At 43.5% G+C, this 25,910-nt stretch overlaps 1 protein-coding gene across 1 annotated transcript in view; it reads left to right on the top strand.

Moving 5' to 3' along the window:
- Nucleotides 1-539: 539 nt before the first annotated feature.
- The window catches only part of SLC28A3 (solute carrier family 28 member 3), a 36,070-nt gene continuing 10,699 nt past the window's right edge, over nucleotides 540-25,910 (top strand). Inside the window, exons 1-11 of the mRNA XM_008050943.1 lie at nucleotides 540-614; nucleotides 3,718-3,803; nucleotides 8,571-8,662; nucleotides 10,769-10,958; nucleotides 12,707-12,851; nucleotides 14,568-14,681; nucleotides 15,560-15,637; nucleotides 17,870-17,950; nucleotides 19,348-19,428; nucleotides 21,693-21,818; nucleotides 24,396-24,526. Coding sequence (XP_008049134.1) covers nucleotides 567-614; nucleotides 3,718-3,803; nucleotides 8,571-8,662; nucleotides 10,769-10,958; nucleotides 12,707-12,851; nucleotides 14,568-14,681; nucleotides 15,560-15,637; nucleotides 17,870-17,950; nucleotides 19,348-19,428; nucleotides 21,693-21,818; nucleotides 24,396-24,526 — 1,172 coding nt within the window. The 5' untranslated portion in view covers nucleotides 540-566. The remainder of the gene's footprint in view (nucleotides 615-3,717; nucleotides 3,804-8,570; nucleotides 8,663-10,768; nucleotides 10,959-12,706; nucleotides 12,852-14,567; nucleotides 14,682-15,559; nucleotides 15,638-17,869; nucleotides 17,951-19,347; nucleotides 19,429-21,692; nucleotides 21,819-24,395; nucleotides 24,527-25,910) is intronic.

The raw sequence follows: 25,910 nt of genomic DNA, 5'->3' as shown, positions 1-25,910 counted from the left end.
GGACAGCTCACTGAGAACTAGCCCTACTCAGTGCCTTAAAGTTAAAACAGGACAACCTCACAAAAGAAGGCATTTGCCTTATGTTTGTTACTACCAGGGATTGATTTAAACCAAACAAAAACACCTTTCAACCTCTCATAAATCCAACATCTAAGAATAAAATCATCCAGCCTATGGTTCACATTTAGTTTCATTGTCGAAGTTGAGAACCTGGGTGCTGTGTTAGAAAAAAGTCCCCTGGTCTCAGCTCTACTTATCAGAAAGTTGTCTGGCCAGGCCCAGGGCTGTTATCCTCCCCCGTTCCTTTCCCAGGTTGGATCACGCTGTTCTATCAGAACAAAACAAGTCAAAACCATCTGTGTTTTCTTATGAGCCCAGGATTCATCAGCTATTTCTTGAATCAGATGCCTCATCTGAACACCTAATCTTTGTCTCGTCCCTTGACAATTTTCCAGGTTCCATTCACTGAAAAATATTTGGTTTTTGGCTCTGGCATTTTATTTTTGCAATCTGTACCTTTTCCTTCGAAGGAAGAAAATCAGAACAAGGCAGGAAATAACAACGTGATGAGGAGCAGAGTTGTGCAAAGCGGAGAGCATGTAAACACCGGACAGGTACGGCTGGACTGTGGCGCGAGACTCTAGTGCCATGGTAACCACTGCGGGACAGGCACCTGAGAACCGTGGGGACAGAAAGCATGGCACCCAGCTGGCACTTAGAGGAACGGAGTAAATGGTAATTAGAGTGTGTGAGGCATAGTCACATGGAAAACACATGTGCCCAAAGAGATTTTGTTTTTACACAACTGTCCTCAGAGTTCCCTGGTGGGAGGAGCACCCATGCTTTCTCTGACATTTCACTATTGCAGATTCCCAGCTCCATTTCAAGGCAGAAAGCATTGGCTTAGACAAAAGCTTCTGAATTGTAAGATAAATGAAGCAGATAGAGGAAGGTTCCTATATTGGGTCTAAAACTGTGTCCATCACGCCCCAGGATTCCTTAGTGACACCTAAGTTTACACCCGTCTGAGGGACTCTGTTTTATTTCACTTATATGTTGAATTCTGGATAAGATTGTGTTTAAAGAGAGCTTTCTGTTGCTTAAAAAAAGGAGGAAATTACCCATGTAGGTCATCTGAGTACCCACTAGGATGATGTTTTGGGGGTGTTTCACTTCATATATTGTAAACTTAATATATGTCACTAAGTATTCTTCAATAAACAAAACATGAAATAATACTTATATTCACACAAAACCATGCACATGGATGTTTATAGCAGTTTTACTCATAATTGCCAAGTCATGGAAGCAATCAAGATGTCCTTCAGTAGGTAAGTGGATAAACTGTGGTATATATAGACAATACATTATCTTTCAGCACTAAAAAGAAATGAGCTATCAAGCCATGAAAAGATATGGGGATCTTTTTTCTTTTTTCTTTTTCTTTTTTTTTTTTTTTGAGTAGGGCCCAGGCTGGAGTACAGAGGCACAGTCACAGCTCACCACAGTCTCAACCTTCTGAGCTCAAGCGATCTTTCCACTTCAGCTTCTTGAGTAGCTGGGACTACAGGCATACACCACCACACGTGGCTAATTTTGTGATTATTTTTTTTTGGTAGAGATAAGATCTTACTATGTTGCCCAAGCTGGTCTCAAGCTCCTGGGCTCAAGAGATTCTCCTGCCTTGGCTTCCCAAAGTGCTGAGATTACAGGCGTGAACCACTATGCCTGGTCAACAGGGGGGAACCTTACATGCATAATCCCGAGAAAAAGAAACCAATCTAAAATGATTACATATTGTACAATTCCAACTCTATGACCTTCTGGAAAAGGAAAAACCAGGAAACAGTAAAAAGATCAGAAGTTTCCAAGGATCAGGGGGAGGTAGAGATGAAGAGGAGGGTTTTTAGGACAGTAAAACCATGGTGCGTGAGACGACAATGCTGGATACACGTCATCATGTCAGTGTCCAGATCCAAAGAACACACAGCATCCAGCATGACCCTTAATGTGAACCATGAGCTTAAGCAATTTTGAAGTGTCATTCTTGGTTCATCAATTGTAACAAATGTGTAGAATATTGATAGTGGAGCAGGCTGTGCAGTTATCGGGGTGGGTGATGCCTGGGAAATCTGTGTCTTCAGCTCAATTTTCCTGCGAACCTAAAACGGCAAAAAATTGTTCCCAAGAAAACGCAAATACTTAGATTGAGATTTTACGGCTATAAACAGGAAAGAAGGTTAAGGGGTAGCTAATGGATATGGTAGCAATGGGCCTCGGGTAACCTTGGCGGGACCCATTCAGCAGAAGCTCCATCACAGTGGGTAGAAGTGAGCAGAATGTGAAGAGGTGATGACACACAGTCAAGGCAATGCTTTCCAGTGACCCGCCTGTGAACGGAAAGAGTGAGGGCAGGGGACCCAGGACTGTGGGGGTCGAGAGGGGTTGTTGTTGTTGTTGTTATTGTTTTAAAAGGAAAAAGAATGAAAACAATATTCACATTAGACATTCCATAGATAATAGGTACCTTGGCTACTTTCACTACAAGCAAATAGTAATGATGATCATTTACATCAAATATTTACCAAACATGGACGATTGGCCAAGCTAGACGTTAGATGGAAATACATGGATGAGACTCATCTCTCCCCCTGTCCTCAGCCGCTGCAGCTTGGACTCAGCTGGTCTCTCTCCCAATTATCTTCTCACCTTTATAGTTCCTGGGGTCCAGCCCAGAAAATAATATGAGTCAGAAGTACAGTGGAATTTGGCATCAAAGGACTGTATGATTGTTGAGGACCGTTTCAGCTCAGAAACATGCTAATCATTTATTTCTATGACGTTTTGGTTAAAGAGAATCAAAGGCCGCGTAGGATATGACAGGAAACAGAAGCTGAGATTTGTCATTATACCTCTCGGGGCACACTCAACACAGCACCATATCTATATACATCCTCTGTAGTTTTCACTGCTTTTGGTCACAACAGTCAGACTTATTACTGGAGACATTGCTGCAGAGTAGAGACTGGTAGAAAATCCTCTGCTATCCTGGGAACAGGACGGGTCATGGATATTTGAGAGTTCAAACTGTACCTAGAAAGATTGTCCATGAGGAAAAAAATGGCCCGAGGAAATAGTTTACTCAATTAGAGCAAGAGCTAGCTGAGTAAGAGAAATAGTCCCCTTTAGCCCAACTGGTAGAAGGATCCTAGTTCCCAAGGGGAAGTTTGTCAGCTCTTGGAGATGCCGAGCTAGGGTTCATATCTGCAGACCAAGCCTTGGGCTGCCAGGAGAAAAAATCCAGCTTTGGTCTCAGTCCTTTGGAAATCAGGGCTGGCAGAGCATTAAGGGAGATTTATGCAGCCTCTGATATTAACTTAATTTAGCACTTGGCTGAAAACAAAGCTGGAGTTGAATAATTACAGTAGAGACAGGAGCAAAAAGCACAAATGTGAGCCCGTTCCCTTAAGAAAAGAAGAAAATACCAACCGTTCCTTTGAAAGGAAAGGAAGAGTTAAATGTGATCCTGAATTTTTCGTGATTATAAGAGGGAAAGACATGTCTGCAGTAGATAATAGAAGCCATCTTCCTGCGTGATAATTTAAAAGGAACTTCTGTATTGAAAGTTCTTTGCCACCGTTCTGAGCAAAGATGACCAGGGTCCATTATGCCCAGAATTCTCATTATTCCATCTCTGACCCAACATTTGATTTCCAGGGTGAGGAACAGCTCACCATTGAGCAAGATTCTCCAAGAAACAAAGAAAACATGGACGACAACGATGAAGACGCACACGAAAAAGGGTACAGTGTTTAAACCAGGGAAAAACCACACCTATTTCCCATTTGATCTTACCACTTTGTTTTATCTCCCACTTAATTTTTAACATCTATAACACAATTTATTAGAGATTCTAACCACTACCCATCCACCCGCCCCACCCAAAACCATTTTTGCAAATACTAATGGAGTTCTGGGATGATCAATGTGGTCAATTTGAATTGCTGATGTCTTGGGAACCCAATATCTAGATCTAAATTCACCCAGGACGGTCCTCTAATTAAAAGTGTAGATTACCAACTAATTGCTCCAGTCTGTACAAAAGTAGTGCATTCATCTTCTCAATGTCAATCAATAGTAATTGATTTCTCAAAATCCAATTCACTTTAAATCCCAACAAACTGTTGTTCTTACCTTGCACTATCTGTCCAAGTCCTTTTAACCCCGTAGGGTAGGGGAGGCAAAATTATCTTTATGTTTTGGACTGGAAAAATGAAGCCCAGAGAATGGACTTAACAAAGTCAGCTGGAGAACATCAGAGCTAGCTTACAATTTCAGCTCCTGATTCCTGGTCCACGATTGTCTTCACTCTACAACGCTACAGTGTTTGCCCGTCTTTAAAAATCTGTATTGAAATTTTCTTTATAGGCCAGGAATGGTGGGCTCATGCCTGTAATCCCAGCATTTTGGGAGGCCAAGACAGGAGGATTGCCTGAGCCCCGGAGTTCGAGACCAGTCTAGGCAACATAGTGAGACCCTCTCTCTACAAAAAAAATCCCAAAATTAGCCAGGCATGTTATTAATAGTTTCAGCTACTGGGGAGGCTGAGGTGGAGGGATCACCTTGACCCCAAGAGGCTGAGGCTACAGTGAGCTTTATTTGTGTCACTGCACTACAGCCTGGGTGACAGAGTGAGAATGTACCTCAAAACAAACAAACAAAAGGTCATGAATTTGATTTACATGTCTAAGTCTCTGGGAGATTTTTTACAATTTTTTTTCTTCTTCTTTTCTTTTTCTCTTCTTTTCTCTTTTTTTTTTTAGTTGGAGTCTCACTCGGTCGCCCAGACTGGAGTGCAGTGGCCGCTCCCGGCCACCGCAGCCTCGACCTGCTGGGCTCCGGCGATCCTTCCTCCTCAGCCTTCCAAGTAGCCGGAATTACAGGCATGCGCTACCACGCCCAGCTGATTTTTTGATTTATTGTAGAGATGAGGTCTCGCTGCCCAGGCGGGTCTCGAACCCTCGGGCTCAGGCAATCCACTCACCTCAGCCTCCCAAAGGCGCGGGATTACAGGCTGAGCCACCGAGCCCGGCGACTTTTTTTTTTTTTAAGAAGCAGTGTCTTGCTCTGTCAGCCAGGCTGGAGTACAGTGGTGCAACCATAGCTCACTGCAGCCTCAAACTCCTCTTCAAGCAATCTTCCCACCTTGGCCTCCAGAGTAGATGGGACTGCGGGAGAAACTTTATTTTTAAGTATCAGAAGATATCTTTGGAGTCAGTCAGAATTCGAGATGGGAGCTCTTGTCTCATATATACCATCACAAATATTTAACCCTTCAGAAATTTAGCAAAGAAAAAAAATTCATTTTACTTTATGAATCTCTGACATTGGCAAATGAGAGATTCTCGTGGGTGGTCAGGAGTATTCCAGTCTCATTCACATTAATGGCATTGAAACAACCACCAGGAGGTTGGGGATTATGCAGCCTGGATAATCAAATGACCCAAGGATCTATTTCCATCTACTTGACTTTAGGCAGAGTCAGATTGTATAATGGACTACACACATTTCCTGCATTTAAAGAATCTGATGGAATCAGTCTCCCGTATGTGGATGTGCCCTATCAAATGTCACCTTCCACCGCTGCTGCCTTGTATCATGAGGTCTTCAGCTGAGAATAATACATCATTAGCCTTTCCTAAATTAGACCACAAAAGTCTTCGCTTTCCCTACACTTTTATTCACCCAGTGTCTTCTAGAGCACTGCTTCTAATTCTCAGGACACATATTCACACACATACATAATGATGGAAATTTCATGAAACAATACCTATCATTTTACGTGTGGTATGCTCTGATATTTCTATTTTTTCTTCTCTCTCTCTCTCTCTCTCTTTAGCCATGGTCTCAGTCTCACTCTGTCATCCCAACTGGAGTGCAGTGGCATGATCATAGCTCACTGCAGCCTCAGACTCCTGGGTTCAAGCTATTCTCCCACCTCAACTTCCTAAGTAGCTGAGACTACAGTCATGCACCACTACACCTGGGTTTTTGAGTATGCATTTCTTTTTGTTGTTGTGCTGTTTTTTGTTTTTTGAGTTGGTGTCTCACTGTGTTGCCCAGGCTGGAACGCAGTGGCATGCTCATGGCCACTGCAGTCTCAACCTGCTGGGCTCAGACGACCCTTCTGCCTCAGCCTTCCAAGTAGCTGGAACCACAGGCGCGTGCCACCACACCCAACTAATTTTTTGATTTACTGTGGAGACGAGATCTCACCAAGTTGTGCAGGTTGGTCTCGAACCCTTGGACTCATGCAATCCTCTTGCCTGGGCCTCCCAAAGTACTGGGATTACAGGCTTGAGCCACCATGCCCAGCGTTGATTGTGTGTTTCTGTAGAGACAGGGTCTCTATTCGTTCTTTTCAACGGTGGTTACTCTTCATTACGTGGACTTCACAACCTTCTAATGAGTCCGTGAAAATGCTCCAGGCAAGCAATATACACTCCCATTTCATTTATCTATTAATTCATAAATGCCTGTTAGTGTCCTTAATATTTAAGGTCCTACTCTTGGTGCTGTATAGGTCGGTCATCTATTCTCCAGGACTTTATAGTCATTATTGGGTTCATAATAAAACACAAAAAAAGACAGTAAGAATAAAGTGCAGAGGTGTGTGTCTGTCTGAGGAGACGCGAGGTTGTCTAGAACTGAAGAACTTGTGCTGTGCCCTGAAGCTTGAGACATGACTGATACTTGGACTAGCAGGCAAAACTGTTGGAAGGAAGGGAAGCAGGGGCATTAACCAAGGGGAGAGCTGGCCTTTCAGCTAGGGGCCAAAGTCCTTTGAGATTCTGGAGTTTGGGAATCACCAACTGGGGATGAGAAGTGGTTGTTTTAGAAATGCCGGGTTTGGTGGCTCACGCCTGTAATCCTAGCACTTTAGGAGGCTGAGGCAGGAGGATTGCTTGAGCACAGGAGTTCAAGAGCAGCCTGGGTAACGTAACAAGAACTCGTCTCTACAAAACATACAAAAATTAGCCAGGAGTGGTGGCGCACACCTGTAGTCCCAGCTATTCGGAGGCTGAGGCGAAATGATCACCTGAACCCAGGAGGTCATGGTTGTGATAAGCAGTGATTCAGGCCCCTGCACTCCAGCCTGGGTGACCAAGTAAGACCCAACTCAAAAATTTTAAAAGAATTTTTAATTTAAAAATGCCATCCAGTGGCCTGGAAGTGGTCATGGTGCAAGTAAATGTGCAGGTAAATTCCTTTCTCTCAGCCTCAAGTGAGAGAAAGGCCTTTGGGAAAAGAGGCAGGTCAAGGATGTAGGTCAAGGATGTTGCCAGAGAAGGACTGTGGCTATGGCCCTGTAACCTCTCCAAACTGGACATAGCTCTCCCCAGAAAACATGATCAGACACATACATTATTCACACACTACCCACCCACCCAACAACAAAGCCCTGCCCAGAAACAAAGACATCCCAACAACGATTTCCATAACTTTCTGAGAAAGCTATGACAACCCGTTTGCTAAATAGCCCTTCAAATCCATGGACTCCTACTTTGTATTTCAAATATAATTTTAAAGGTGTGGGGTGCAATTCAGGATTAGGGATACAAGCGGACATCATTCTGGTAAAGTTTGGGCCTCCCTTTGGTCCCCACTTTGCCTGAGATCAGGTACTCTTATTGATGTTATGTGACCCCCTCCATCCCCCACCCCGGCAGTATCCTGCTACCGCCAACTACTTTGTATTTCTTTTTTTTTTTTTTTTTTTTTTTGAGTTGGAGTCTCACTCTGTCACCCAGACTGGAGTGCAGTGGCCGCTCCCAGCCACCACAGCCTCGACCTGCTGGGCTCTGGGGATCCTTCTGCCTCAGCCTTCCGAGTAGACGGAATTACAGGCACACGCTACCACGCCCGGCTGATTTTTTGATTTACTGTAGAGATGCGGTCTCGCTGCCCAGGCGGGTCTCGAACCTGCGGTCTCAGGCAATCCACTCACCTCAGCCTCCCAAAGGCGCGGGATTACAGGCTGAGCCACTGAGCCCGGCTACTTTGTATTTCAAGCATACCCAGTGAACTCTGTCAGTCTTGAACTAAAAGGGACAGGGACGGTGATTGAGAACAGGGAGGCTTCAGCTTACTCAAACTTTGTGAAGCTAGGAAGGATGACAAGAGTTCCTCAGTTTTTCATTTTCTAACGATAAACATTAATAAGCGTTGGTTAAAAGCTAGCAGAGGCCGCATGATCTGGCCGGAAACCCTCTCCTGTGATTCACTTCTGCTTTTGGTTCGTTATCTATTTCCCCTGCTCTGTTCTCAGGAGCATGTCTTCTGGTCTCTCTAAGCCCTTGGGGCTTGGCACATCTATTCACTGAAGGTTGATCCGTGTCACCGCTGACTCTAGTCTAAAATGAAATGCGTTTCCCACTTCTATTCTGTAACACACAGGCTTCACGAATCTTGCTCACTTGTTTTACAAAGCCTCATCTAGCCTTCGCATGCCAGTTTATTTTACTGTTCCGGTGTTTACTTTTGCCTGCCTTTTTGCTTTTGTGTTACAGGTATTTGGAAAGGAAGTATGATACAGTTTGTGATTTTTATAGGAAGCACAAAACCATGGTTCGATACATCATCTGGGGTATTTTATTAGCAGGTAAATAACAAAGGGGGATACGGATACTATTGTCTCTTTTCAGGGATCTTTCAAATATTAACTTTGCGTGGAAAGAGGACAGACCGCCCCCCCCCCCGTCCCCTGAACCTCACTGAATCAACCAGAGAGGCAGAGCAGTAAATCAAGAAGCCTTCCAAATTTGGGTCTCAACGGGGGAAACTTATGCAAATTGTTTTCCTGGCCCGTGTATGAGGCCAGCAGCTAATTTTTTGAGTCACCCACTCTCAGGCTCCTAAAACTTCTGTAATTGTCATGTGGTTTGGGTAAAGGAGGGGGCGGTATATTGGTTAATACAAATCTAGAAAACATAAGCCATTCATGCTTTCTATGAATACAACACAATAGCCTAGGGCCATCTAGACCACTCCTCTTGCCTGAAGACAGGACAAGAATTTCTCCTGCTTTTACTCCCTCCCATAGCAAATATTAAAAAGCAGTTCTGTCTATAAAATGTAAGTATTCCCACCCAAGCCCATAGACCTAATGCAAGACTGCCACACCACCGGGGTAGGTGGTTTTGCTGGTGTTCATCTAGATCAGGAATCCACAGGGTTGGTAAGTTTTCTTTGTACCAGGCCAGGTAGTGTTTTAGGCTTTTCCGTATGGTAGGCGTGAGGTCAGAATGACATCATTCTGCCACTGTAGTAAAAAAAAAAAAAAAAGCCATAAACAAGACATAAGCAGACAGACATGGCTGAGTTCCAGGACAACTTTATTCGTAGAATACAAATATAGGCTGTCAGTGGAAGAATCACACGGTTCATAAATTTGGAAAGGAGAGCTTAATTTCTCATAAAGGGTTACAGCCTTCAATGTGGCCATTCTAAGCGTCTGGGAAGTGTAGTCTCTGGCAGAAGCCAGACACAGGCATTTCCAGGGAAGGAAGACTAAGACAGGAACTTATGCTGAAAGGATTGACTAAGTATACGTATTCAATAAGCTACAGGAAGAGTCGTGAATGTTTATGGAAGGAGAAACATGCATATGCACAAGTGAGCTTCTTTCACACACTAAAAAAATGGCAATCTTAGTATGATCCGAGGGTGGAGTTCTCAGCCCCCTGATGTCAAAAGGTGAAGCAGAAGATGTAAAAACTCTCACTGCACATCCTCTGTAGATTGACCAGAACCACTTCGCGGTCTCTTATCAGGAAGGGATGCTTGTGAAATTGGTGAACTATCACAATGAAACTGGAAAGAGGAAGGGGGAGTCTGGTTCCAGCCTCCGACAACTAGCTAAAGGTGATAGAGGAATGAGTCATCCATTTGGTTTTCCAGAGCTCGGTTCTGCTTACTCCTTGGGGGGGGGGGATTCTTGTTAAAGGTTAATAAGGAGTAAACGGAACTCATGTGCTGAATCATGTTTGATCTTGTCATGGCCGGAAACCATTTTTAATGTTTTTCTGGGTCCTCTTGGCCCAAAGGAGGTTTGTTCAGTTGGTTGGCGGGCTTAGGATTTAATTTTACATCTCAAACATACAAATACAATTGTATTTGTCACCCACGAAAACAAGTGGCAAGCCAGATTTAACCTGCAAGTCTGGCCTTTAGTAATAGGAAACCTTATTCTAAAATATGCCCTTCAAAAGCAGCCACCCTGGTAATTACTCTCACCCCCTTTCTTTTTGAGATCTATGGCACTTAGAGAAGTGGTCTATTGTTGGTAGGTCTATTTTCCTACTCAAGTGTAGCCCAAACTGCCAAACTCCTGGTCTGAACTGCAAACCAGGAGAATCAATAGTCTTTGCTGGTTGTATCTCATCAGCTGAGTTTGAATGGGGGTTAGTGGATGGTTAGTACTGAGAAGGCCAGTGATCAGGTGTCAAGATTCAAGAACTCAGATGGTCCTGTAAGAAAAAAGCCCTAGCAGCCTCTCCTCCTAGCATGCATAGTGAGAATTTGGGGGACTTGCTTTGGAAAAAAAACATCAAAAGCCCCCTTCAGAGAATCCAGTTGCCATATCGAGAGAACCTCTTTATTCAGTGGTCTCTTGATTAAACTTCCCTCTGCCTGAGTCAGATCAAGGCTGGAGGCTAGTGTCCAGGTAGCTGGTGATGTTTAATGTTTGCATTTGCTTCCTGGACAGGTTATCTGGTTGTGGTGATTGCAGCCTGTGTGCTGAACTTCCACAGAGCTCTTCCTCTTTTTGTGATCACCGTGGCTGCCATCTTCTTTGTCATCTGGGATCGCTTGATGGCCAAATACGAACACCGAATTGATGAGATCCTGTCTCCTGGCAGAAATCTTCTGAGCAGTCATTGGTTCTGGCTGAAGTGGTAAATGCAATTGGTTCTCTTATTGCAGTTGAGAGGGATGTTTGTCTTTTTGCCACGCCGTTCCAAAAATTTGTTCAGAAATTGCTTCCTCATTTATGGGATATTGAAGCTTAAAACCACCTAAGGGGTAAACTGTTAAAATGTCTTCATTTTACAAACAGGAAATCAAGGCCTAGATGAGGCAATGACTCATTTGACATATGTCCCTAATAAGTGCCTTTGTTTCAAGTGTTAGTAAATGATAAAATATCATCCAAAAGTTGTTGGTCTAAATAACCTCCCATGGGCTATATTAGAGAGACACCTACGTGCCTACATATCAAGAAGCAGTTAGGAGCATAGACTACTGAGAGGGCTTAGTCATAGCAGGATAGATTTAGCTCTTCCTCTGACCTGTCAGTGGAAGGGCATGATGATCAATTGGTAATATCTGTCCTGGCACAGGATAGTAAACAGCAGCACAAATGCCATCTAATCTCAGCACCTGTTTATAAAGAATTGGTCATTGCCAGGCGCAGTGACTCATGCCTGTAATCCCAGCACTTTGGCTGAGGCGAGAGGATTGCCTGAGCCCAGGGGTTTGAGCCCAGTCTGGGCAACTTGGTGAGACTTCGTCTCTACAATAAATAAAAAAAAATTAGCCTGGCATGGTGGCACGCGCCTGTCGTCCCAGCTACTTGAAAGGCTGTGGCAGAAGGGTTGCCTGAGCCCAGGAGGCTACGGTGGCCATGAGTGTGCTATGTTATGATGTTAAAATGATGACCTATGGATTATGATCAAAACACAATCTAATTTTTGTCATCTGTCACTCTTCGGATTTTGTTCAATGGGAGCTATCAACCCCTTACTTTGTATAAAAATTCCCAAAGTCCATGATCCTTCGGCACACTCATAGCTAATTGTCCAATGGTCACAGACATATTTTTAATAACAGGATGTGCTGTCCCATACAGTAATGAAAACTATGACCAAATGTCCCATTCTTCCTCCCCAGCTCAGGCCTGCGTTTCCCCTTTCTCCCTGTTACCCGCTCCTCTGCCAGCTTCATAGAGAGCACAGAGCTGGGCCAACTCTGACTTGGGGAGGTGGCTTCCTGCTCTGGAAACAAAGCTGACCTCCTTGGTAGTAAAGGCCCGTGAATTGTTCAAGCTGACTCTTTCCCATAGAACCCCATGTCCTGCAGTGACTGCTCAGGGCTTTTTCCTCAGCCTCCTCTCTCTCCAGGTGGCCCGTGAATAGAACCAAGGACTAGTTCTCTTTAGCAAGGCCCACAAGCCGTGAATCAGACTTTCATACCCGCTAAACTCCCCAGAGGAGCCAGAACCCAGTCTAAAGCCTGATTCAGCTCTCTAAGACTCTGGAGAGGTACCTTGACTACAGAGAACACATTTCAGATTCTTTCTTAAAGGATGTAAAGAAGGTAACACCCACCCACCCCCCCAAAATAAAGGTGAAGAACCCCAGTATCTCGCTCAAAAAAATCGCCAGACTGTCTCCAAATATCCTTTCTCCTCTCTGACCCCTTTGTATATTCTCGAACAGGGGAAGGGATACGTTACTTCATTTCTTTGTGCTTGTTTGCTATTATAGCCACAACCAAAAAGGGTCCGTTGCAATTTCTAAAAGCACAAATTCCTAGTGCCAAGGTGTGTTGCTCTCATTCATATATTTTGTTTGTTAGTTTAAGCCTGATTACGATCCTCAGGTTAGCACAAGTGATGCCAATGCCTCCCTTCCCATTCTCCTAGGGTAATCTGGAGCTCCCTGATCCTAGTGGTTATTTTCTGGCTGATCTTCGACACTGCCAAATTGGGTCAACGGCAGCTGGTGTCCTTTGGTGGGCTTATCATGTACATCGTCCTGTTACTTCTATTTTCCAAATACCCAACTAGAGTAAGTATCAGTTGAGCTTGGGGAATTTTTTTTCCACTTTTCCCCCCCATGTAAATTGTTCCAAATACTGACTGCGAGAGAATTTAACTATTATCCCATGTTCTTCTTACTTGGCTGTGATTATTTAAAGTGGTCAGGGCGCCCTTATTCCTGAACTTTCATGGTACTATCTATTATTATCTCCTGTTTCATGCTCCATAATTTTATCATTACACAATCAGTGAGACATTCTCTCCCTGTCAGCTCCAATTTCTACTCACATACTCCCTATTTTTTTTAACAGCTTTAGTGGATGCAAATAGTTTTTGGTTACATGGATGCCTTGTAGAGCGATAAAAAAGGCTAGGCTATAAGTGTACCCACCACCCCCACCCGTGCACATTGTACCTGACAGGTGATTTTTCATCCCTCCACGCCTTCCCCCGTCCCTTTCTGAGTCTCCAGTGCCTATTATACCACTCTCTAAGCCATTTTAGATCTTTGGTTTAACTCCCATTTGTAAGTGAGAACATGCAGTATTTGGTTTTCTGTTCCTGCGTTAGTTTACTTACGATGGTGTTCTTCAACGCCATCCAAGTTGCTGCAAAATACACTATTCCATTCTTGTTTATGGTTGAATAGTATTCTATGGTATACATATACATATTTTCATTATCCACTGATTCATTGATAGGCATTTACTTTGATTCCACCTCTTTGCAATTGTGAATTGACGCACCCCCCGTCAAACACACATACAGAGAAAATTCATCCGTTTTGAACCAGATTTCCCCCAAACCAGTACATAATCTAACATTCTACTGTTGAATCCTGCAGTCTATCAAAGTTCTACTTGCGAATTGGGCTTTTTTACTCTAAAAGTTTATCCTTATATCACTTTTTTTTTTTTCACATAGAGCCCAAATTCTCCTTTTTGTTCTGTCGGTGGGTAACCCATGAAATATGCAAGAATTCTGAGACACTGAAGCTCCCATGTATGACTCACAATGGCAAACTCTGGAAGACTTTACCGGTTAAAAGATTGATCCAAGGAAAAAATCATTAATTAGAGATCAAGTTCACCCACCATGATCCAAATTTTTTGCCCTGCTCAGGTGAATATCTCTACTGTCTGTGTCTCCAAAACCACGTTCATTTTAGGCCACTCATCTCTGCACCCAAAATGAAAGTAGGTGACTGTCAATTCCTGCTACACATGCTGGGTGCATCACCGTCCACTGGTCCCTTTTACAATGAAATGAGAGCCCCTCGACAGGGCAGAATTTTACTTAATTCACTTACAGATTGACAGATCAACAAACCTTGTACATACAGAGAAACCATGTTCTGCATTTTCATTTTCCAGATGGGGAATAATGATATGTATCCACTATTTACAGCATGACCAGGACAGCCAGTTCCTTCTTCCTCTAATGGTCCTTTTTCTTCAACTACTTTTTATGTCTAAGTGACTTATCAGGACATAATGGTTACATACTTTCCCGGCACTGAAGGCTCCAAACTCAGGTTTTTGGAAGAGGGGATGCAATTCTGAGTTTTTTAAGGTATAACTCCATCAACGGATTCTCTGCTCATGACAGCTTTGGCCTCCCAACAAAAAGTGGGTCACAAGCCACATCTGAGAAGGTTCCCAAGGAAGTAGTGATCCTTTGGACATTGATGCCAAGGTCAGCATTACTTTTCTACTAAAATAAATCTCTTGATCATTCTGCATAGGTTTACTGGAGACCTGTCTTATGGGGAATTGGTTTACAGTTTCTTCTTGGGCTCTTGATTCTAAGGACTGAACCTGGATTTATAGCTTTCGATTGGCTGGGCAGACAAGTTCAGGTAGGTTTGATTAAAAGAACACCTTGCTTTTATGGTGCTATTAATATTTGGATGTAATCCTCAAGACATGTCAGCCATACGTTTATTTATCTGCCTTAGTTGATCTAATTTTTAATTCTGTAGCATGAGTTGAACAAATAATTGTGTTTATGTTGAATACATTAATCTTTGTAGTTTATTAATATTATTGCTGCCCCTTACCTATATCATTAACTGCATCATTTCATTCCCCTCCCCCAATCCCCTTCATTCTGCCCAAGGAATGTCATACTTTTTTTTTTTTAAGTTAGAGTCTCACTCTGTGGCCCAGGCTGGAGTACAATGGCATGCTCACAGCCACCGCAGCCTCCGCCTGCTGGACTTAGGCAATCCTTCCTCCTCAGTCTCCCATAGGCGTGCATCACCCCACCTGGCTAATTTTTTTATTTATCGTAGAGACAAGGTCTCGCCAAGTTGCCCAGGCTGGTCTCCAACTCCTGGACTCAGGCAGTCTCCTCGCCTCCACCTCTCCAGGTGCTGGGATTACAGGCATGAGCCACTGCACCCGGGGTGGGTGTCATACTTCTAAGATGTTTCCTCAAGCAGAGAAACCGACTTCCTTTGCATCCAGTAACTCGTGCCACCCATGTGCCATCTATGGCTTGCTGGAACAAATTTCCACATTTGACTCATTCTTAGTATCCTGGAGACAGACTGAATGTCAGGAAATCTGTATGTAGGTATAATTCAGAAATATACTTCCATGCCATTCATTGGAGGGGCAAAACTGAGGCCATGAGTGTCCCAAGTCTATCCAGCACGTTTGCTGGACACATCCTCTGCACTGCCTAGTGTTCCTATGGACCATAATGAGATCTCTATTTCCTTCTTTCATTCAGACTTTTCTGGAGTACACGGATGCTGGTGCTTCATTTGTCTTTGGTGAGAAATATAAAGACCACTTCTTTGCATTTAAGGTAAAGCTGAACCCCTTTTCTATGTAGTCATTGCTGTTCCAGTAGCTTCTTGGTCACTGTAGATGTTCAGGTAGAACTTAAGTGACTGAAACCCAGGTATATACCTGTCAAGCTTGTCAAAGGTGTGCAACACATCATTGTCCCTTTTCATTGACGATGTAATATGAAGTCAGTGGCCTGCATACATTTTACTTTGCTATCATAGCATTTAGAGAAACATCTTGAGGAGATCAGAAATATTCTAATATTTTGGGGGGAGAGTTATGGCATAGCCTGAAATACTTATGGAAAATTGTATGGGGTAATAGTATTTGGGACTTCAGGGAAAAAGAACATCATATCCCCGGCAACCAATAGGCATGTGGCCACCAATGTCTGACAGGCTCAAGACCAGTTGTCAACTCTGCACTTGACAAACCTCTCTGTCCTAGGCATTCAGACAGCTGGTCTACCATATCAACCTCTGTTCTGTGGTCATCCCCACACTAAACTTTTCTCATTTCTCCTTCAGCTTGTCCTTTGTTCAAGGATGGGTCTTCTCTTAACCAAAGGAGGCACATTATTTTACAGGGACAAAGCAACCCTGCCCCATGGCTGGACACAATTGATTGACTCTTGGGGTTCCCACAAGCCCCAAGAAACTGACCTTCCTCTGGGAAGTCCCTACAAATACTTGTCAGTGAGCCAGAAAGATGCATTTGGGTTTTTCTTCTGCTTTCTTTTTTTGTGTTGTGCTGTTGTTCATACGCTTCTAACTTGTTTTCTCACTTAGAGACTCCAAATTTACCTCCAAATTACTCTGGCTTCAGTTAGACCAATCTTTTGTTAAACTGTTGACTTGATGTTTGAGTGCTGAGATAACTAAGCCATCTCTGAAAGGTCAAGTGTTTATGGAATGAGATAGAAATATGCTTATATATGAATTGAATTCAGAATTGGAAAAAATAGAATCATAGAGAAGGAGTGACTTGCTACCCAGACTATACAGGTGTCTCAGACTTTCCCCCTCCCCCTTCCAGGGCAGTGGCCTCTATTTTCTGCCAATGCAGAATCCCAGGGGTAACATTCCTGAGATGAACCCCTTTAACTCCCTCAAGCTTTCAGGAATGCGCTACCTACCCATCAGAGGCAGTAAAAAGCTCATAGTCAGTGAGCTCTAAATAACTGGCACCAAATGTCTTTTAATATATATTATTAATAGACTTTTCTAAATTAGATCCTGCACAAATTGTCCTCGGTCACTCTGTGCTTCTGGTGGCAGCTCGTCTCTGGTCATTTAGCTGGGAAACAGTGAGGAAGGGAGGCTGTAGGGTGAGGCTGAGGAGGGACCCAACCCACAGTGCTGCATGGCCCATGCAGGGTGGAACCTGCTACCTGAGGGAACACAGGCTGCGTTGAAGGTAACAGCGAGCATCTGGAAAATAAGATCCAGGAAAGTACGGCTGTCTTGAACATGGAACTAAACTAGTTTAAAAAATATAGACACTTTCTAGTGATTCAAAAATCTCTAGGCAAAATAATAATCATTTTTTGAGTTGGATCTTTCTGTCACCCAAGCTGGAGTGCAGTGGCCCAATTATGGCTCACTGCAACCTCAAACTCCTGGGCTCAGGCAATCCTTCTGCCTCAGGCTCCCAAGTAGCTGGAACTACAGGCACGTGCTACCAAGTCCAGTTAATTTTTTTTTTTTTTTTTGTAGAGATGAGGTCTGGGCTCGGGTGATCCTCCTATCTCGGCCTCCCAAAGTGCTGGGATTACGGGTGTGAGCCACCACGGCTAGTCTAATCATGATTTTAAAAGCTAAAAAAAAGGAACCTTACTCTGCATACCTCCTCTCTGATTGCTATGGCGACTCTGAATAAGGCTCTGAGGTTGCTCACAATTTATTTTGGCCCGGGTCCCTCTGCTAATGAGTGGTGGTGGCCTTCAATATAATATGTTGATCTAGTTATGGCAAGTTTCACCCAAAACATCATTCCTTCCCTGAGTAAGAAAAACTCTTTAAAGAAACGGGATAGGATGTCATTTCCTATGAAATACACTCAAATTTATCTAAAATCAATTAGAATTAAAGACTGTAGGTAGAGAAGCTGCCTGATAAAAGCGTTATTCAGTTCAAGAGGAGTTGCTGTATTTTTACAGCAAGGAGAAAAGAAGAGAGGAGACCTCATATAAAACCTGCTGATGCAGCCAGGACCAACATTGACCCATACTTGCTTCTGTTCCCACCAGATCCTGCCAATCGTGATTTTCTTCAGCACCGTGATGTCTATGCTCTACTACCTTGGACTGATGCAGTGGGTTATTAGAAAGGTATTGGAACTGGACCGGCCTTGGGTGACAGGTGTAGAACTGATCGTCCCAGACACAAAATCCTTAGTGCCTGTTATTCGGGTATTCCCAAATGCCTTTCTCCTCCTCCCACAATCCAGCACCACCAACCGAGTTATTAGATTCAAACCCCCAAATCCTAAATTCCACCAAGGGAATTTTAGCTCAGGGACTTCTAACAGGGCCTTGATTTGCAACCCTTTTCATATCTTCACAAGCCCATAGCAGTCACCTCTTCAGGCAAGGAATTGAGGTCAGATACCGCCGGGGGAAGCAGCGTTGTTCCCTCATCTTGGTTATCCGCTCTGTGCCTTGCACAAAGTCCCTGCTTATCTTCAGGAGGTTACAAAGTAAGCACTTCTGGTCTTAGAGTTGCTAGAGAAATGAGAGCAAGAAGGAGAGGCCGCTGTGCACTCCTAAGGGTGTTTTATAAGTGTGTGCGTGTGCACACACACACAGACACACCTATACACAAGAGCTAAAGAATCAACCTCCTTCCTGTTGCCCAGCCAGTGACCTGAGTCCTACACTCATGTAATCTGAAACTTGTTTGGATGCACGTGAGCACGGAGTTGTGCACAGAGTGCTTGGGCACAGCCACGGCCCTCCTCTGATTCCTGTAAATAAATCAAAACGTACAAACAGAAAGAGAGAAGAGAGAGAAACAGAATGTAGGTACCAGCAGTGTTCAGAACTGCAACAAGAACTCTAGGGCTCATAATTTTCTAACTCTCGGTTTAAACACTCAAAATTGTTACCCTCATGTCTAAGCAAAAAGAAAGGAGAGAGAATGCAACAGGAAATCCCCACCCCAAGGTGGGTACCACTGCCTCTGGCTGGCCAGCCAGTACAAAAGTGGAATCCTACACACGCTCATTTGAATTCAGGAGAAAAGGCTACCTCAAATACATCCCACTACTTACTAGCTGGGTGACCTTTGACTAAACAACTAAACTGTTCTGTGCTGTGGTTTCCTCTTTGACAACATGGGCATCATAATAGGACCTCTCTCAAAGATTTATGGCAAGGATTAAATCCATTACCTGGGTCAAGGGCTTAAGAACGTGGCGGAATGTAGTAAAGCCTTCCGTGATCATGTCAGCAATTACCAATTATTACTTGTATACAGTATCCCTATAGAAACTCATTAGAATGGTTGAAGTATACACAATGACTCAGGACTTACCTCTCAAGTAGGAGGATTTGCTTGGCCTGCTCTATGGACTTGGTAAGTTAAATTTATATTTAGCGCCATCACTAGCCTGTCATCCGTTATTGAAGGCTTCCACATTTTACTCCAGTTAAAAGTTTTTACCCCTACTTTGAAGTTTTGTGCATACAAGAGTTCTTCGCTGACTTTGTCCCTTTCTTCCTTTTAGGTTGGATGGCTCATGTTTGTTACTATGGGATCATCTCCTATTGAATCTATCGTTGCTTCTGGCAATATATTTGTCGGACAAGTAAGTTGTAATAGCAACAAAACAGAATGCCTGCTAAAATGGATAGTCTCTTTCCAAAAAGCTGAATAAGAAATATTACATTGTGGCTGGGCATGGGGGCTGGTAATCCCAGCACTCTGGGAGACCAAGGCAGAAGGATCACTTGAGCCTCAAAGTTCAAGACCTGCCTAGGCAACATAGCGAGACGTTGTTTCTACAAAAAAATCAAAAAATTAGCTGGATGTGGTGGTGTGTGCCTGTAATCCCAGTTACTCAGGCAGCTGAGGTAGAAAGATTGCCTGAGCCGAGGAGGTCGAGGCCGCAGTGAGCAGTGATCCTGAGACCCTGACTTAAAAAGAAAAGAAAAATATTATGTTGTTGTCATTTCTTTTAGTGTAGAGAGAAAGATGTCAAAATAAGGAACTCCCAGTACTGACAATGTTTAGATTCCAGAGCGAGAGAGATCCCTTCCAAGGGTCTAAGTACACTATTGTAGAATTGGGTTCATGAAAGTTTCTGAAGGAGGATTGAGTCATTTTATTAAAGCGTGGAGCTTCTCATATGTAGATTCTGAACAAATCTCTTTTGAGTTGAGTGAATTATTGAGATTTCTAGGCAATTCTTCAGAGGCCAGTAGCTCTTCCACTTGAGTGGATTTCACTATCTTGAAGCTGCAAACACGGAACAGGCAGCCTCACATTCTACACCACAACGCCTATGGCTATGCAGAAGACCAAGAAAGCCTTTCACCACCAACCACGCAGCTGTACGAATACTTGAGCTCCTTCGCAACTTGTCTGAACCAGCCAACATTCTGTCTGTGCTGAGCCTGAAGAAATGCTTTTAGGGTTTTTTTCTTCTCATCAAAGATAAGCTTTAGGCTACAATTTTCACCTCCCCAATCCATCACATGGATAAATGCTCTTTTCCCTGAAGTCCATTTTAGCAAAGAACTATGACGCCAAGGCATGTCCCTCAACATAGCAGCATTCCTATGGGGTGGGTAAGTAAGAGACTGTAATAAGCTACTCATCATCCAGGATGTGCAGCTTTGGGCAGGACGGAATCACACACCAAGGAAACCAAGTGTGAACGCTTGCCAGCACCGCTTTCACACAAATTGAATTTGTAGCAAAAACCAAGTCACTCAGAAAAACACGTGGCCCCAAATCCCAGGCTTACAACTGCTTCAGGCAGCCTGAGCCTTCTTGTCGGTAAGCCCAGTTCACCAGCCTGAAGCATCATCTTTAGAGCAGGGGACCATGCTTTCTTCTCTAGGAGCTGAAATTATTATAATTATAGTCATAAAATCTCTCAGGACTAATTAGGGCACCATCTTGAGTTGATTGCTCCTACCGGCAGGGTAAGAGGGCTCATGTACAGGGTTTCCTATTTAGTCTATAAATTGAAGCTCCGCACATTCAATCTTATGGAACAATTAGAAATAATGAAGAGAAAATTATAAAATTGCACACAAGCTTCTCTGGTGCTCAACTTGATACTTAATATGCTAAAAGTACAACTATTATTCATGGAGAGCCCCACATTGCGGGCTGCCTGTCCTCTTTAGTGGGATTCAAGTCTTTACAACTACACTCTGGCAGGTTCCTTTCCACCCGTCAGAGAGGGGTCTTTGATTCTCGATTACAAAAGAGCCTGCGGGCATCTGTCCTTGTTATTGTTGGTATTATTAGCATTATTATTATTATTATTATTATTATTATTATTTTAAAAATACGTGTGCCTCTTTTTCCCTGAAGTATAAGGAAACAGGTTTAGGGGCTGTCAAGGTGTAGTTGGGAGACGAGAAGTCACAGTGGCTTAGGGGTCACCAGTCTACAAGGCTAGGCCACCGGGCAGTAATTTGGTCAACCCTTAGAAGAGTGCAACACGTCATCATAGAGTCCAGTCCTAGGCTAGGCCGAGGCCTTACATGATTAGTCTCACAAATCTTTCAAAATTGACACATGAGCATATATGCACACTGACCTAGAGTTCAAATGACCCAGACATCAATGGTGTGGGTTCTTAAACTTGAGAATGCATCGAATTACCTGGAAAGTTTGTTAAAACACAGATTGCTGGCCCCACTGGCATTTTCTAATTTGGTAAATCCAAGAATTTGCATTTCTAATGAGTTCTCAGGTAGTGCTGATGGAGTCTGTCTGAGGTTCAGTCTTAGAAAATTTTAGAGAATAAAATTCTGAGTAGATTGGCATACCTCTTCCCCACACCCCAAGATTTAAAAAGGAACCCTTAATCTAATCACCCTTCTTTGTCTTCAGACAGAGTCTCCACTCCTGGTCCGACCTTATTTACCATACGTCACCAGGTCTGAACTCCATGCCATCATGACAGCTGGGTTCTCTACAATTGCTGGAAGCGTCTTAGGCGCGTACATTTCTTTTGGGGTAAGAATGTTTTGGAATTAACTTATGAAAAATTCAACCTCTTCTTTCTTTGCTATTTTTTTTCTTTCTTTCTTTCCTATTGGTGGTAAGGAAGGTCAAGAGAGTGTCTTTTTGCCATATGGCAAAAGTTGGTCACAGATGTTTTGGCATTTGAGCGTAGGAACCCTAGGGAGTTTAAGGGCTTCATATCCCTGCCATGTAAGTGTGAGTTTTATTTACAGAATAGGCCAGGTACAATGGCTCATGCCTGTAATCTCAGCACTATGGGGAAGTCAATGCGGGCAGATTGCTTGAGCTCAGGAATCAGAGACCAGCATAGGTAACACAGAGAGACCTCATCACTACAAAATATCAACAACAACAAAAAAAAAGTTAGCTGGGCATGATGGCGCACACTTATAGTCCCAACTACTCAAAAGACTGAAGATCGCCTAAGCCCAGGAGGTCGAGGCTGCAATGAACCGTGATCATGCCACTGCCCTCCAGCCTTGGCAATAGGGACCCTGACTCAAATATATATAACATATAAAAATAACTATATAATAATATAAATAAAATATATAAAATGTACTATAAAATACATAAACAATAATGTCATATATAAATAAATATATATGTTATACATAATAAAAATAGCAAAATGCATTCACATGATGAAGTCACTTTGGCTAAAAATGTAAATCTGTTTTTTAAAAACTATTACCTTCAAAAAGGTGACCTAGACAAGAGATCTGCAAACTATGGCTCATGGGTTAAGTCCAGATCACCCTTGTTTTTTTATAAACAAAGTTTTATTGGAAACCAATTACTCCTATTATTTGCCTATGGCAGCTTCCATGTTACAGAGTTGAATAGCTGTGACCCACAAAGCCAAAAATATTTACTCTCTGGCCCTTTATGGAAAAAGTTTTCTGACCCCTGGTCTAGAGCTATGGTTCTCAACCCTTACTGCACATTAGAATCACCTGGGAGCTAATAAGTTTCCTAATGCTCAGGCCCTGAGTAATTAAATCAGAATTTCCTGGGATGAGACCCAAGCATCTTTTTTTTTTTTTTTTTGAGGTGGAGTCTCACTCCATCACCCAGACTGGAGTGCAGTGGTATGCTCACAGCCATTGCAGCCTTGACCTGCTAGGCTCAGGTGATCCTTCCATCTCAGCCTTCCAAGTAGCTGTAACCACAGGCACATGCCACCACACCCAGCTAATTGTCTGATATGTTGTAGGGATGAGTTCTCCAACCCGAGGGCTCAGGCAATCCTCTTACCTCAGCCTTCCAAAGTGCTGGAATTACAGGCGGGAGCCACCACACTCAACCCATATTTTTTAAAAACACCTCCTGTTCTAATGTACAGTCCAGTTTAAGAGCTGGTGGTCTATGGCATGAAGCTGGAGAATGTTACGATGAGAGAATGTATGTGCCACCACACAGAGATCTTACAAGATACAAGCCCCGGTTGAGAAATGTAATGCAAAGTCAACACTGGAGGACTCAGGGAACTAGGATTTCTGACAAGCCAAGTGAGCTTCATTCCAGGTCCTCATCCAGGCCTTGGAGAGCCAATTAGTAGGGAGAAGTATGAAGACAAGGCAAGGGACACCTTAGGAAGCAACAGTCTGAGTGGATCCCCAGACGATTCGCTCTGTCTCCACAGTAGGAATCCGGCCTCAAACATGTGCTAGGTGGGTGGGAATGGGTGGGGAGGTACAGAGTCTGGAATTCTGAAAATATCTGGAAAAGAATCCAGAAACACTGAAAGGGTGGAGGGTGGGAAGGGGAAAGAACGGACTTGCAATGAGGAATGCAAATCATTTACACATTAAAGGGACTCTGGATTAATAAGGATTGTGTGAGGCCGGGCGTGGTGGCTCACTCCTGTAATCCCAGCACTTTGGGAGGCAGAGGCGAGAGGATTGCCTGAGCCCACAGGTTCAAGACCAGCCTGGGCAACTCAGCAAGACCTTGTCTCTACAATAAATCAAAAATTTAGCTAGGCATCGTGGTGCGTGCTTGTAGTTCCAGCTACTTGGAAGGCTGAGGTAGAAGGATCGCCCGAGCTCAGCAGGTTGAGGTTGTGGGCGCCATGAGTGTGCCACTGCGCTTCAGCCTGGCTGACAGAGTAAGATTCTGACTCAAAAAAAAAGATGGTATGAAGAATTTCAGTAGATCCCAAGGAAGACAGAGAGAGGGAACCATGCACGCCTGTATCATAGGTCCTCTCCCCAACCATCCCACTCCCAGATATCTTCTATCTACTTCAATGGTATGATGAAATATGGGCTTTAGGGACTATCTGAGCATTCGGAAGGATAATAGAGAGGTTGAAAAATCTTTTTTGAAATTCCGACTTCTGAAATGATTTGATTTTCGCTTTGTGCTTCTCTCCAGGGATACGGTCAGTCAGCACAAATGCCTCCCTCTTCCCTCTGACTCTCAAGGTGATGGCCATGACTTGGTTCACTGAGCTAGAGGGGCTCTTCCAAACCCGCTCTCTTGTCTTGTGGGACTCTTGGCCCATTCCTCAGAATACAAAAGGAATGCCAGTCCTGGTTTGCCCTCTTGCTTCTGAAATTGCAGGTCCCGTCCTCTCACTTGTTGACGGCTTCAGTTATGTCGGCTCCCGCATCATTGGCTGCAGCTAAACTCTTTTGGCCTGAAACAGAAAAACCTAAAATAACCCTCAAGAATGCCATAAAAATGGAAAGTGGGTAAGTGGGACACGTTAATTAATGACACACAAGCAGGTACCCCAGGGGTGGGGGGAGCAAGCAAATTTAAAGGACAGCAAACATGCCATTAAGGTAAATTCATTTCCCAGTGGCCATTTAGACTTAAACTCCCCAAAATTCTTGTTTCAGCACTTGAGGAAAACCTCACACCTGTAATCGCAGCACTTTGGGAGGTGGGGGCAGGAGGATCCCTTGAGGCCGGGAGTTCAATACCAGTCTAGGCAACAAAGCGAGACCTCATTTCTACAAAAGTAAAAATAATTAGCCAGGCGTGGTGGTGCACACCTGTAGTTGCAGCTACTCATAAGGTTGAGGTAGAAGGACTGCCTGAGCTCAGGAGGTTGAGGTTGTGTGTTTTGAGCCATGATCTGCCGCTGCTCTCCAACCTGGGCGACAGAGTGAGACTCAAAACCCACCCCCCCCAAAAAATTTGAATGTCAATACATTTCCTTACCAATTCACTGTAAAGAGATTTCATTGTAAATATAACATAGTATTCATTGACCTTGGTTTAAGACTTTGGGAAAATTAGAGGATAGAATAAAAAAGCCAGTTCATTTCTTTTGCCTTGTGAAAAAGAGAAAAAAGAGTGGAAAAAAATAAGGATGTCCAAAAGTAATTTATTAAGTACCAGATTTCACCACCAACGTGTGTCCTGTGTGTCCAAAACTCATCCCTTACTAGTTATGAAGGTGGAGTCATAACTATGAGTAAAAAGGCAAGTTGCCAAAGTACATATAGTGTGATTCCACATATGAAGTTAGCAAACATGCAAGCTTACACTATATTATTTAGGGATATAGACACGTAGAAAATTGTGAAGGAGGGAAATGATGAACAGACTTTAAGGAGACAGGTACCTCCGAGATGAGAGAAGAGATGGGATCAAAGAAGAGCACACAGTGGGCTTTAAAGGTGATGGTGGCTCAGCACTTTGGGAGGCCAAGGCAGATGGTTTGCTTCAGCTCAGGAGTTCAAGACCAGCCTGGGCAGCATAGCAAGACCTTATTACTACAAAAAATTTTAAAAGTAGCCAGATGTGGTAGCGCATGCCTATATTCCCAGCTATTTGAGAGGCTGAGGTGGAAGGAGCACCTGAGTCCAGGAGGTCGAGGCTATGGTAAGCCATGATCATGCCACTACACTCAAGTCTGGGCAACTGAGTGAGACTCCGACCCCCCCAAAAAAAAATTTTTAAAGGCGGCATTCCATTTCTTAAATGAGGTGATAGATACACAGGCTTCCCTTGAATCGTTGGGGTTTCTTTTACTATGTATGTTTTATAGATATTCTCTGGTAACTACTTTTTTGTTGTTTTTTGAGTTGGAGTCTCACTCTGTCACCCAGACTGGAGTGCAGTGGC

The sequence above is a fragment of the Carlito syrichta genome, unplaced genomic scaffold (genome assembly GCF_000164805.1).
Source record: "Carlito syrichta isolate Samal-C Ts95f unplaced genomic scaffold, Tarsius_syrichta-2.0.1 Scaffold154493, whole genome shotgun sequence".
NCBI lineage: Eukaryota > Metazoa > Chordata > Mammalia > Primates > Tarsiidae > Carlito > Carlito syrichta.
Note: the sequence above shows the minus strand (reverse complement) of the source record. Positions and strands in the feature narration are given on the sequence as shown.